The sequence below is a fragment of the Narcine bancroftii genome, chromosome 1, assembly GCF_036971445.1.
Source record: "Narcine bancroftii isolate sNarBan1 chromosome 1, sNarBan1.hap1, whole genome shotgun sequence".
NCBI classification, from domain to species: Eukaryota; Metazoa; Chordata; class Chondrichthyes; order Torpediniformes; family Narcinidae; genus Narcine; species Narcine bancroftii.
In genome coordinates, this window is record NC_091469.1 from 270651659 (window position 1) to 270664247 (window position 12589).

The window sequence follows — 12589 nt, forward strand, 5'->3', positions numbered from 1 at the left end:
AAAAAATTTTCACACTATGAACCATACTGACCAAAATACACACAAACATTTCCCTCTTGAATATACACAGTGTCATTTTCTCCCCTTTTCCCCCCTCCCTTCCCTCCCTTCCCCACCTATTCTTGATCTCAATTTAGTCTTTGAATTCTTCAGAAATGGTTCCTTAACTAGATGACTTGTGGGAAACAATGGTGGTTGTATTTTCACCTGTTACTTAAAACTTCCTCATCACCTCTTTCAAAGTTCCAACCCTAGGGCAGCCCATAAACATACAATTTTAATCAGTTTTGGGGATGTCTTTGGCTTGGTGTTCCGCATAGTTTGTATAGAGGTTAGCGTATAACAGCGGCAACAACCCTGGTTTGAATCCAGCACAGACTGTAAGGAGTTTGTAAATTCTCCCTATGACCTGTGTGGGTTTTCTCCAAGTGCCTCAGTTTCCTTCCATGCTCCAAAACATACGGAGTTGTTAGGTTAATTTTGTGTAACTGGGCGGCGTGGGTTTCATGGGCTGTATCAATAAAACTAAAATAAAAAAATTGTTGAATTAAGAGTTGAATTAACTATTGCTGTTGTTTAAGCTGTGCCAAACCATCCATTGTCTCCTCCACTTTTCCTAATTGTGGACTCTTAAGTATAGATGTTTAAGCAAAAACTTCAAAATACATAAATGGTTTTGATCTTGAAAATTCACATATGACTACATCAGCCACCTCATGCAGGAAATATTATAGTGTGTTCTATTTATAATCACAGTAATATTCTGCACATTGATTGCACACATCACCAAAACCAATGGACCAATTCGAGAACTAAAAAAAATTGCTGGAGGAATTCAGCAGATCAGACCACATCTGTGGCTAGAAATGGACAGTTAACATTTTGGGTCTGAAACCTTCATCAAGACTCAAAAAATTGACTGACTATTTCTACCCGGGGTGCTGTCTGACCTGCCAAGTTCCTCCATCAATGCTTTGTTTGCTCGGGATTCCAGCATTGCAATATTTGTGTCTCTCTAGCATTCTATTTCTTACTGATATTATTAAAATGTTGCAATGCAAATTACAAGGATTTTACAAGTATTCTTTTCAATATTGAAGAAAAGACCACTGCTACAGTCTTGTTAATCAGAAATAAATGCATTTCTCAAACTAAATAACATGTTTAATCAGATTATCCAGTCTACTATGTATGAGCAGTTCATATTTAAGTAATTGCAAATGACCTTAACAGACTATACACAGCCATTTATTAGCCATGGTGATATATTATAATATATTACCTTGTAAATATAACTAAAAATATTGTTTTTAAATGCCAATTTTCAGAGCCTTATTCAAGGGTTGCAAAGGAGCTCAGTTAGCAGAAAACTATAATTTGATCTTGGGAGATAGCCAATTTTGAGGCTGTGCTCAACTTTCAGCTACAGTGTTTTTATAACTAATGCACAAGATCTCTTAAATACCATTTCTGTTGCTTGTAAGCTGTGCTTTCAGTTCTTCAATCTCTTTTACTTATTTGGTCAATTTCAAATTAATTACACAGAAAACATCAATGGAATTTAGTGGAGACTCCAAGATTTGTGAGGCATTAACATCATTATGAGGAAGGCATTGCATTGAGAAGATTAGTATCTAGTAAACAATTCCAAGTTTCAAAAGAGCAGCTACATAAAGGGACCCCAATTTTCCTTTAGTCAGCGTGGAAATTTTAATAAATGGTCCAGAGCCAATATTAGCTTGCAATGATCTATTAAATAACAATAAACTACAATCACATATATTCACTGGATGTTGCTGAGGAAGTTTCCTTGTTAAATTAGAACTAAAACTCTCAGGTACATGAGAAAAGCAATCCTAAAAGATTACTGGTACCAACTTTTGAGAATTTGGAATAAATCTTCAGAAGAAGTGAGGAACTCAGCAAAAGTCTTTATCAATTGGTACTTGAAGTAGTCATGTGAATAGAGTCTCCAAGGATCAGTATTGTGAGCATTACTTGTTCAAATTTAGGCACATTAACTGGAATTCAGAATCTCAGTAATGATTTATAGAGTTTACTAATGATGCACCACCAGCTGGTGACAATGGTATTGGATGATCGAGATTAAACATTCATTAAAACTGATTGAAAAAAATTAAAAATGCAGAAGAACAGAAAATAAAATTTAATTTGAAGAATTGTGAAGCTTTTCAGGAAGAAAGGAAAGCAGGCAACAAATATGTTTTATGAAACGTTGCATTCTATATTACACTAGCAAAGAAAAATGTAGAAATGATATTAGAAGTTTCTCAACAGCAAAGATCAATTCATGGAATGGAGCCCAGATGAAGTGATGGAGGCAAAATCTCTGCAACTGCTCAGGAATTAATTGGATGCTAGACTGGGGGTATCTGGAGCCATTTTGGATTTAAATAGACCAATGGTGTTTTCAGTTTACAATGATGTGATTTTCTGATTGGGCGGGTCATATTATCAAAAAAAAATCTGTATTCACCAGTTGCCATGTTTTTCTTTTAAAGCTAGCTGTAACTTGTTTCACTCTGGTGAGCCTATTGATAATGTGTTATAAATTTTCCATTCTGATTTTTTTTTATCTTGTGTAGGGGGGGCTGACCTCCAAGAATGAAAATGGGGAGTGCGTTTCAGAAGGTTACTTCTGTCTTATCTTGCAGCTCTGATGATGAACTGAGTTGCGTTTCGGCTGACATGAATGAAATAATGGCCGACAGGATGTTAGATGTCTGCTACAAGAAAATAAAGCGACTCCCAGTTCCAATATGCTCCTTTACCTATGTGGAGAAGCTGTACATCAGCAACAACAAGCTGAGAGAACTTCCTGATGAATTTGAACAGCTAGTCAACTTAAAGATCTTAGCACTGGATTTTAACAAATTTGAAGATGTGCCTAAAGTTGTGTGTAATATGCAGAACCTGACCCGGCTCTACCTTGGTAGCAATAGATTAATGACAATTCCTCCAGAGTTTAGGAATCTAGAAAACCTCAGGTGTCTCTGGATTGATGGCAACTATTTCAGAAAATTTCCAAAACAGTTAATTAATATGCCCAACCTGAAATCACTGCAAATGGGGGACAACAAACTAAAGACTTTACCAGAGGATCTAGTTAGATTCATCAATTTACGTGGATTTTGGATATATGGCAACAGATTTGAAGACTTCCCAAAGGTGTTACTGAAAATGGAATTTCTAGAAATCCTTGATCTGGACAAAAACAAAATTACAGAGTTCCCTGATATGGAGCACCTTTCAAAACTCAAACTGTTTTCCTATGACCATAATCCTGCCAAATGCCCACCAAATGTGGCAGATGGTGTGACTTTGGTGGGTGAAGGGGCAGCAGAATTACTGGCTGCTAGAGCTCAGGAAAATGAAGACAATGAGGAAAATCAGGGGCCAATGAATAACATCCTCAAAAATGGCTCCACTGGACTGGAAACAGAGGGCAGCTTCTCAGCACTGGAATGTTCACAAGAGGAGACATGAAGCCGGCTGCATATTCCAGCCATGGAATATCACATGTTCAGCACCAAGTGACAGTCTCGCGAGATTGGGTTCAACACATCCTGGCCCAGGAAGACAATGGAGCAGGCAGCTAGAGTTATAATGACCTAATGAATCAGCACTGGGTGAATTTATGTTGAACAATTTCATTATATGATACAATCCATGTTGGATTACAGAATGAGGTCTTTTAAAGCAATGAGGGTTTTTCTCATGATAGATGGCTCTATAACAGAGTTACGAGCTGATTGTGTAATAATGTGGTGCCACATACAACAGTAGGACCTTGTGCTTCTATCACCAGATTAACACAAGAATGTCTGTGAACCTGCAATACAGATAATACAACAATAGGAGACAGGTATCAAATCATAGTAATATTAAAGTTACCACAGTAATAAAGAAGGAGGATTTGTTTTCATTTTACAGTAAGATTTGGAATGGAAGTTACATATTTATTAATAAGCTCTTACTAAAAAAATTGCAATGAGTACAGCAAAATAGTGTTTCACTATAATGTGGTTACTCTTTGCGAAGAGTACATATTAGCAACAACATTAAATTCTATTCATTACCTTGAATATGCTGCATTTATTTACATTAAAATAATTCAGCGGGAATTAAAAATAAAAACTCATTTTATTTATCGTGAGTCAATGGCCAGGATGAGGGGCAGGGGCTGGTGGAAGTGGTGAGGGAGCGAGAATTGAAAGGCACATACATTGTATTTGCATGCAAGTCTGCTTTGACTTTCCATTTCCTTAAATGGCAAGGGAGAGAATTTCACTCGAAGTAACTGTGCCAGGAATGCAGTTTAGGTAGGTTCACAGATTCGTTTTTTTACTTCTGTTTAGGGGAAAGATCTGTGGTGCTACAAAATTATGAGCAGGAAATGAGGGGGGAAAGATATAAAATAATAACTGTGAAAATTAGAGAACAATTGATGTCAGCCATTGAGAAAATACAGTGTAAAAAGACATCAGCAAAAGTGCTAAAATATGGACATTATAATTAAATCTGTTCTGCTGGGTTTTTTTTCACTGAAGACACTTAAATATCTATTTCCTTTCTTTCTTTGTATACTATATCTCTGGAGTGAAAGTGATACACTTGTTCCATTCTTTGCAGGAAACTCCAGAAAATGAATGTCAAGAAATTAGGCTACCCTGCCTTTATTCTTAATGAAAAACACATTTCCACCATGAGGAAGGTGACTGGGGGAGACAATCTGGCTGATGGTTGCCTGAAGTTGATGAACTATATTGCCCATTTACAAACAGGCTAAGATTAAACCTGGAGTGAGTGATTAAGTTGCATCGCACTTAATGCCCTGTCACTCTACATTAACAAATAAGATTAAAAGTTACTGTGCTTCCAATTGAATTACCCTAACATTTTACCTTAATGCAATCAAGATTTACACCAATTGTTTTGCAGCTCTTTTCAATGCAATTGGTAATGAAATTCCTTAGTGAAGTTTGCTCGTCTGTCAAAGCAGATATGGAAATAAATACAAATACTGGGTTAACAACATAGGAAGCAGTGATAAGTACAGAGGCAAAAGCCTCACACTCAAGGCTGTTGGATTCTGCTGTTCCTGTACTTTTCTCAGTAATATGTAGAATGGGATTAATCCCATTGGGAAAGGCATTCCAATTGCTCAGCCCATTTGAGTGCACGGGAAGATGGAAGTTCTGAAAATGTTTAAGTTTGTCGAAACCAAAAACATTGTGAATGAACCAAGTGCATCTATAAGGAGGAACAAAGTTCAAGAAAAAAATCACAAAAGAAAATTATATTATTTCCCATGTGGATACTTCCCATGTGCAACCCAACTAGGACTCAGGGATGACTTCCATCTGAGTTTTGATATACCTGACAAGTCCAATGTGGGATGCACAAGATATACTGAGACTAATTCCAGAAGTCTGTTTTGCTGACATGAGGTGAATTTTGTATCAATATTCAAGTGTATTCAAGTGTAAATCCACAACAATTAATTATTTTCTGAACAGTTATTGAGAAGTTGGAAGAAAATATTGATAGACAGTTTATGTGGGCACTTTTCAAAAGAACAACTAAACTTTTACATACTGTGGTGATATCTTAACCTGTAATCAACATTTGCATAATATGTGATTATTTAAACATTTCCTTTGAAAATGTGCTAAATTATGGAAACAAAAAAAAGAAAACAGGGCAATCAGTTCATCAAACCCATATTGACCACACTTAATCCAATATTAATTCCATTTTACATTTTTTGCCCATTTTTAACCATTCCTCCCTCCCTCCCACCACCATATTTTACCATTCAGCCACACAATAGGAGCACTTTACAGTAGTCAATTAATGTATCAACATGCACATATTTGGTTGTACAATAAAACTTAGAGCATCTGGAGAAAGTCATACTTACAGGTAAAGAGTGTAAACTCCACGCAATCAGACCCCGGAGTCAGAAATGCATCCAGATCTGGTGCGGTGAAACAGGGACTTTACATGCTGCACCACTGTGTTGCCCAAACTCTTTAGTCATTTGTGTCTTTCTCATGAAATTCAGATTTAATTAATTCCAGTCTAATGAATTGAAACAGAAATAAAGAGATGTGGCATTGCAATTTTGTAGGATCATGTATTTTCGGGGTAAATTTTGTCTGTAAACCATCTTTCTGATATATTTATGTCAATATAATTCAAAAATTAACATGTGCATATGTAAATACAGCAGTTAATGGACAAAGTTAATGCAAAAGAATATAGATCATGGAACAATATGGGAAAAAAGTAACAAAAATGCACTTAAAATTATAGAATTTCAGGTTAACATCCTGTCATGGTTTTTTTTTCAGTTACCTTATTTCAAACATTTTAATCAAGGATGAGAAGAATTTCAAATGAATATGTTTGTGTGTCATGTGCTAATAATTGCTCCCCCCATTTGAGATAATTTACAAGAGCCTATATTCCAAATTTGTATTGGGTCTTGTTAGAAATACTGTACTTCTCTGCTCCTTAAGCTTTGGTTTTGTCCTTCTCCAGTAATAGACTACATTTAGTTTTAAATAATTTGTAAGAAGATATCCCTCAACATTACATGTACATGCAGTTGGAATAATTCACTTATCTGACTGTTTGTAATGCTGATGCCCATGTGGGTAAGAGCATTGACAGGAGGTAAAGCGTGACATTCATAATATAATTTTTTTGGGCAATAAGAAAATATACATAGTGGGGAGAAAATACAATCACTCTTTGATGGAGTCTTAATGAAGTTCTATGTGGCATATTGGACAGAACTCTGCACTGTTCCTATAAGAATGATCATGGAAACACTTGTCATTCATCTTTGGGAATTTGGTCAAATAATATATTATCTACAAAATTTTCTGTTCCACTCTTAAAAGATGTTGATCCATTCCTACAAGTTTTCTGTCAAATAGCTAATATCTTGAATGCAAACATAGACCATTTCTCTGTGTATATCACAAGTTCTAACCTTAAACCTATCCTTGCATAATTATCAACATGTATACATTCAATTTGCGGTTCTGTGGTGCACTGTTAGCCAGAATCAGACACACACAAAGTAAAGACTGTACAACAGGCTTTAATCCACAAAGACTTCCACAGCACCAGGCTGGCTGTAGCTACAGTAACTCTGAGTGAGCATCGGGAGGCTTATATCCCGGAGGGTGATTAATACCCAACCGGGTGGGGCTTGATCCCTTCAGGCCGACTGATTGACAGCCGGTCAGGTGTTGTCCTGTCCCCTTACATTCCTGGAGGTACAGAGGTTTCCCCCTGCAGTAGGCCAGTGGTACACTCCTGCAGGAACAGGTGTATCACCACAGGTTCACTCTAAGTCACCTGAACTGAACATATAATCACCATCTCTTTGTAGTTGCTATACGGACACCATCTTCATCAGGTAAATGCAGATGGACAATAAACAGGAGCTTTCTCAAGCTACTCACTTCTGAAACAACTGAAGTTGGTCTCTGGAAGTTGGAACTCTGGTCTTTGGTCCCCAAAGACAAGGAATGGATCAATAAATAGTAGTACTTTTGCAGTTTATTATTTTTACATAATAGAGGAATTAGGGGATATGGGGAGAAGGCAGGTAGGTGGAGTTAGGTCATAAATTAGATCAGCCATGATCGTATTGAATAGCGGAGCAGGCTCGATGGGCCATTTTTGGCTTACTCCTGTTCCTACTTCCTATGTTCCTAGACCAGCTGTATTAGGATAAACTGCATTTTTTATGGCCATGTTTTACAGACACTGTTGTGTATAAACCACTGTGCTGACAATGACAACATCATTACATATTTGGGATTTCTGCATCATACACCACAAACACGGACCATTTGGTCCATTGGACCTGCGCCAGGAGAGGATTTAAGTATCTTCTATAGTACATCGGCATCCCTTTGTAATTATGCAAATGATCAGATAGATATGAATATTTATAAGATCAGTATATTAAATCATTACTTCAGTGATCACTATGGCAGCACATACACTAAAATTGGAATGTTACAGAGGAGATTAGCATGGTCCCTGCGCAAGGATGACAGGCAAATTCCATATTTTTTTAAAAAGTAATTAAAAAAAATAATTATTTGAGCCACAGAATTCCTGCTGTTCACATTTTCTTTGTAGATGCTGAAATCGTTCAACTAACTGCAATTATAAAAGATGTTGACAAGATTGGACATGACATTTCTTATGTAATACTGCTCTGGAGTCAAATGCAAGTATAACCATTGGTTGGGTAGATGGGACAATTCTTCTTATACTAAAATAAGCAATCACCTATGTTTAGAGAGTTGTGCATAAAATAATGATAATGCTTTTGCATAATCAAAATGATCATCAAATAATCCCAATAATGATATTAGGAAGGAGGTCATTCTGCGATCACAGTCATCTCATTGTTGCAGACATAAAGCTGGTGAAGTGCACTCAAAAACATTAATCATGTAGCCAGCATTTGCTATAAACTGAACAATTATTAGTGATGGAATGAAGAAATGTTCTCAGGTATCAACATAATCTGTTCTTGGTCATCTGGTGCACCAGTTTAATTCCCGACCTTGCTGATTAACAGCAGCATTGGAAAGCAAGGATAAGCTAGACGGTGGGGCATAGTGCTAGAGAACATTTTTTTTTAAAAAAAAGGTTTGCTTCCTGAGAAGAAATTGAGGATTATGATAGTTAACCTCAAACTGAACACAAAGATAATTTCAAATTTGCTGTATCACATAGGAATTTGGAGAAACATTAAATTAACTTTTATTGAATTTAGCATGCTAAATTGCATAATAATACTGAGACATTGCATTAGTTCAACTGACCTAAAAATGTTTTGCTTCTGATTTCCATTTGTACTCTACATCTGATGCCTCTCATGTCAGTGTCCAACAATAGTTGGCCAGCACTGACTGCTTTTCCATGGTTATATTGTCCTGTGAAACCTTTCACCATGTTCATCATTGATTGCGCCAAGATCAGCAAGGAAGAAAGTAGACTTAAAATATGACAGGTCTTCACAAACAAAAAGGTTACATCTAAAACATGGTACCTAATAGGATTTTTTAAAGGTGACCAGCAGCCCAAAATCCATAAATACACCCAAAAGTATTCAGGAAGAAAATTTTTCATTGTCCAGTGTAATTTACCCTTAGTAAGCTAATTGCACAATGGGAGCAGTTGTATATTATACATTTTTTTCTGAAACCTGATGCTATTGATGCCGATGAATGTGAATTTCAGAAGTGAAGTACAGCATTCAACCTCTACTATATTATAGAATGAGTAATAGGTGACCATCACATTGTTTCCACAATGGAAGGAAGAGTCAAGAACTATGAGAGAAAGTTGAAATAAAACCAGTAAATGCTGGAAAAACTCAGCAGGTCAGGTTACATTGGTGGAAAAGGGAACAGGGTTAATATTTCATAAGAAGACCCTTCAACATGATTAGGAAAGATAGGAAGTTTAGCTTTAAATTGCTGATGGCAAGAGAGATGGATATAGATAGGGTACATCTCTGCCAGGGTGAGATCAAGAAGTGATGCCAATGTGTATGGATAGCTCTGATTAATTGATTAATCGGGGCAGTTGTATATAGAGAGGAAATTAACAAATAGCCTTGTACAGGTTATGAGGTGCAGGTCTGTACTGGGAAGGGCTGTGGCTGTCATGTGACAGCATTTCCTCCTACCTAGTCAGAGGACACACCAGCTGTCAATCAAGATTTTGTTTTGCCCCAATTATTAGTGCACACCTTGCTGTTGGCGCCTTGTAAATTACCTGGACTGGACTCTCCCAGCCTGCCTGTACTTGGCCTTGGGTCATTGGCTGTTGTAATTGGATTAATCCTCCTGGCACTGAGCCATTTTTTTCCTGCTAACGAGCTGGGCTGGACCCTCCAGCACTATAAAGGTGCCATGTGTTCTTTGTTCTCTCTCTTTGCTAGCTTGGGACTATCTTGCTTCACTTCAGGCCTAGAAATGTGGAAGGGCCCTGGAGAAACTGTTGGTAAGGTATGCACTGTTAAAAGAGTTGGGAACATTTAATTAGTGTCCCTTCTAGCATAGAGCTGTGCCTGCACTGAGTCAAGGAGTGTTGGGGTATCGTAGTGATTTTTCCTTGATCACTGTATGTACCAGTTCATTGTGTGTGTGTGTGTGTGTGTGTGTGTGTGTGTGTGTGTGTGTGTGTGTGTGTGTGTGTGTGTGTGTGTGTGTGTGTGTGTGCGTGCGTGCGTGCACATGCTGCACCTGTTACATACTTGCCTTCTGTAAATAAAATCCTTCCCCATCAAAACTGTGTCCAGAGTCCTTGCCTTTGAGACCTTCCAGACTTGCTTCCTCACTCACAACCAGGTCCAAGTTGTTGCTGAACCTGAAACCAAAATACAAAGGGTATTTAGGCAGATTGGGCAATGTCTGGAGAGAGAGAAAAGCACTGAGATACAGATAGATAACCATGCAGCAGAACTAACCAGTTCTGAAATAAATTGACAAAGCAAATCATCTGAAATTATTGAATATGATAATGAATTCTGAAATCTCAAAGTGCCTGACATTTAGATCACCAGGAAAATCCAGACCTCATCCTATCAGAGGTATTCACTTTGTTTCTTCATCCCTCTGCAACCTAAAACAAAAATGTACTCTCACTTTTCCAGATCTGACAAAAATGGTCGGACTTGAAACACTAACTCTCTTTCTCTTTCCAAAAATGCTACAACGAAAACATTTTCAATTTCCATTTTACAGCATCTGTTGTTTTTTTAAATTTTCAATGACCATGGAAAGCCATCCAGCCAAACCTTTATAGGTGTTGTTAAAAATGGGTGGGATGAATTCTTTGTGGAAGCTGTGTAGCAACCCTTCTGTATGTCTACTGGTTCAACTGTCGATCAAGCAGAATCTGGGGCTGAACAACAGGAGATTAAAGAGTAAATTCCACCACATCCTATCAAATCAGCTATTGCCCATCAGCAGATGGAAGTAAATTATTTTCTGATCATAGGCTCGTACAGCATAGAAACAAGTCCTACAACCCCTAAATCTATCCTGAACGCACTCATTTATATCCATTGTGCTCTTTCTTTTCCCCACATTCCCATCAACCTCCCCCAGATTTGTTACCACTCAATGGACAATTTACAGTGACCAATTGACCTTCAAATCTTTCGAAGAAAATTGACATATCCAGAGAATAACAATGCTGTCAAAGTACGTGCAAACGCAGCATACATGCAGCACAGGGTTGCTGGAGCTGTTTGGCAGCAACTGCTTTATTATCACTTTCCCCCTCCCTGCTGTCCTCTGTGCTGATTGGATTGAGATTAGCACTGCAAATGTTTCTGAACATTTTTGGGGGATAATGAGAATAGTGGTCCTGCCACAATATTCAGATGAAATCGCCTGAGATCAATGTTTGTGATCCATAGCTCAATTACATTCTGGGCAACCTTATATTCTCACTGGAGAGGGCAAATTCAGAGTGAAAATTAAAATAAATCAACAATTATACAATGCTGCCTGAAATAGCATGCTTGTCAACAGTGACACCCATAGAATAGACCAAGAATAATTCAGAATTTTGTTGCTCAACCCAGTCAACCCCAGAGTTTAACAGTCCCACTGCTAAGGCAGGGAAATCTGGATGTTAGCTCTCTTGTGTAAAACTATCAGGAATTGAAGTGCACCAGTACGACCCAAAGATAATATCTCTCACATTCATAGAGAAACATGAGTACGAGATTCCTGCACTGCACCTACAGTGGAATATGTGTATCTTTTTTCTTTCTCACAGCTCTTTCAAAGTAACAGAATAGCTGCCAGGAAGAACAGGATTACATTAATCACTTCTCAACTAAGTCTCGGATATCTGACATTTTTTCTGCCTGTTTCTTTCATACGCCTTTAGCTGTTTCATGATAAGATTACTTTGAAGGTTGCTCCAATCTCTTATAGCTTCACAGGTTCAGAAGCGGGCACTTTTAAAAAGGTACATCTCTCTACTCTGCTCAGACAATGTTCCAAAATTATCTAGAGATGCTGGAAAAAACTGCAATATCAGGCCTTGATGCAAACTAATAAAATTGAAAAAAAAAATCAAGTTGCAGGAAACAAGACAAAGTTATGTTTTGTTGAACTGCCAGTCGGAAACTGATACAGAATGCTGCCCTCCTCTCCTCGATGAAAGAACTGACTGGCTGCACAGTTCAGATTTTCTCTTTCCATAGATTTTGCCTCCCCTGGAGAGTTTTTCCATCATTCACTGAATCAGTCATCTATCATACACCCTGCACAATTAGCCAGGGTGTTTAATGTACTGTAAGCCCATTCAAATATTTTACTGGGATGGTAAGATGGACATATGAAGAAAAGCTAGATAGATTTGGATAATACGCATTGAAATTTGGAACAATGCGACAACATCTCATTGAGACATGTAAAATTCTGGTAGAAGAAGGTAGGCAGGATTGGGGATGTTCAGAACAATGGGCTGCAGACTAAGGATAAAGGGAACACCTTTTAGG

At 37.6% G+C, this 12589-nt stretch overlaps 1 protein-coding gene and 1 pseudogene across 9 annotated transcripts in view; both read left to right on the forward strand.

Moving 5' to 3' along the window:
* Positions 1-12589, forward strand: part of LOC138743493 (leucine-rich repeat-containing protein 10B) — a 90717-nt gene that overhangs the window by 12274 nt on the left and 65854 nt on the right. For 4 of the 9 annotated variants that reach the window (XR_011344938.1, XR_011344933.1, XR_011344934.1 and 1 more), the window contains one exon: positions 4654-6116. The exons of 4 other annotated variants lie outside the window; for them this stretch is intronic. Coding sequence is in view for 1 of the 5 variants with exons in the window: in XM_069898967.1 (XP_069755068.1) it covers positions 2626-3507 (882 nt within the window). In the remaining 4 variants the exon portion in view is untranslated. Of the gene's footprint in view, positions 1-2606; positions 4011-4653; positions 6117-12589 lie in introns of those variants that run through there. One more of the 9 variants, XM_069898967.1, reaches the window with a different exon arrangement.
* Positions 8027-8124, forward strand: LOC138752142 (U6 spliceosomal RNA; annotated as a pseudogene).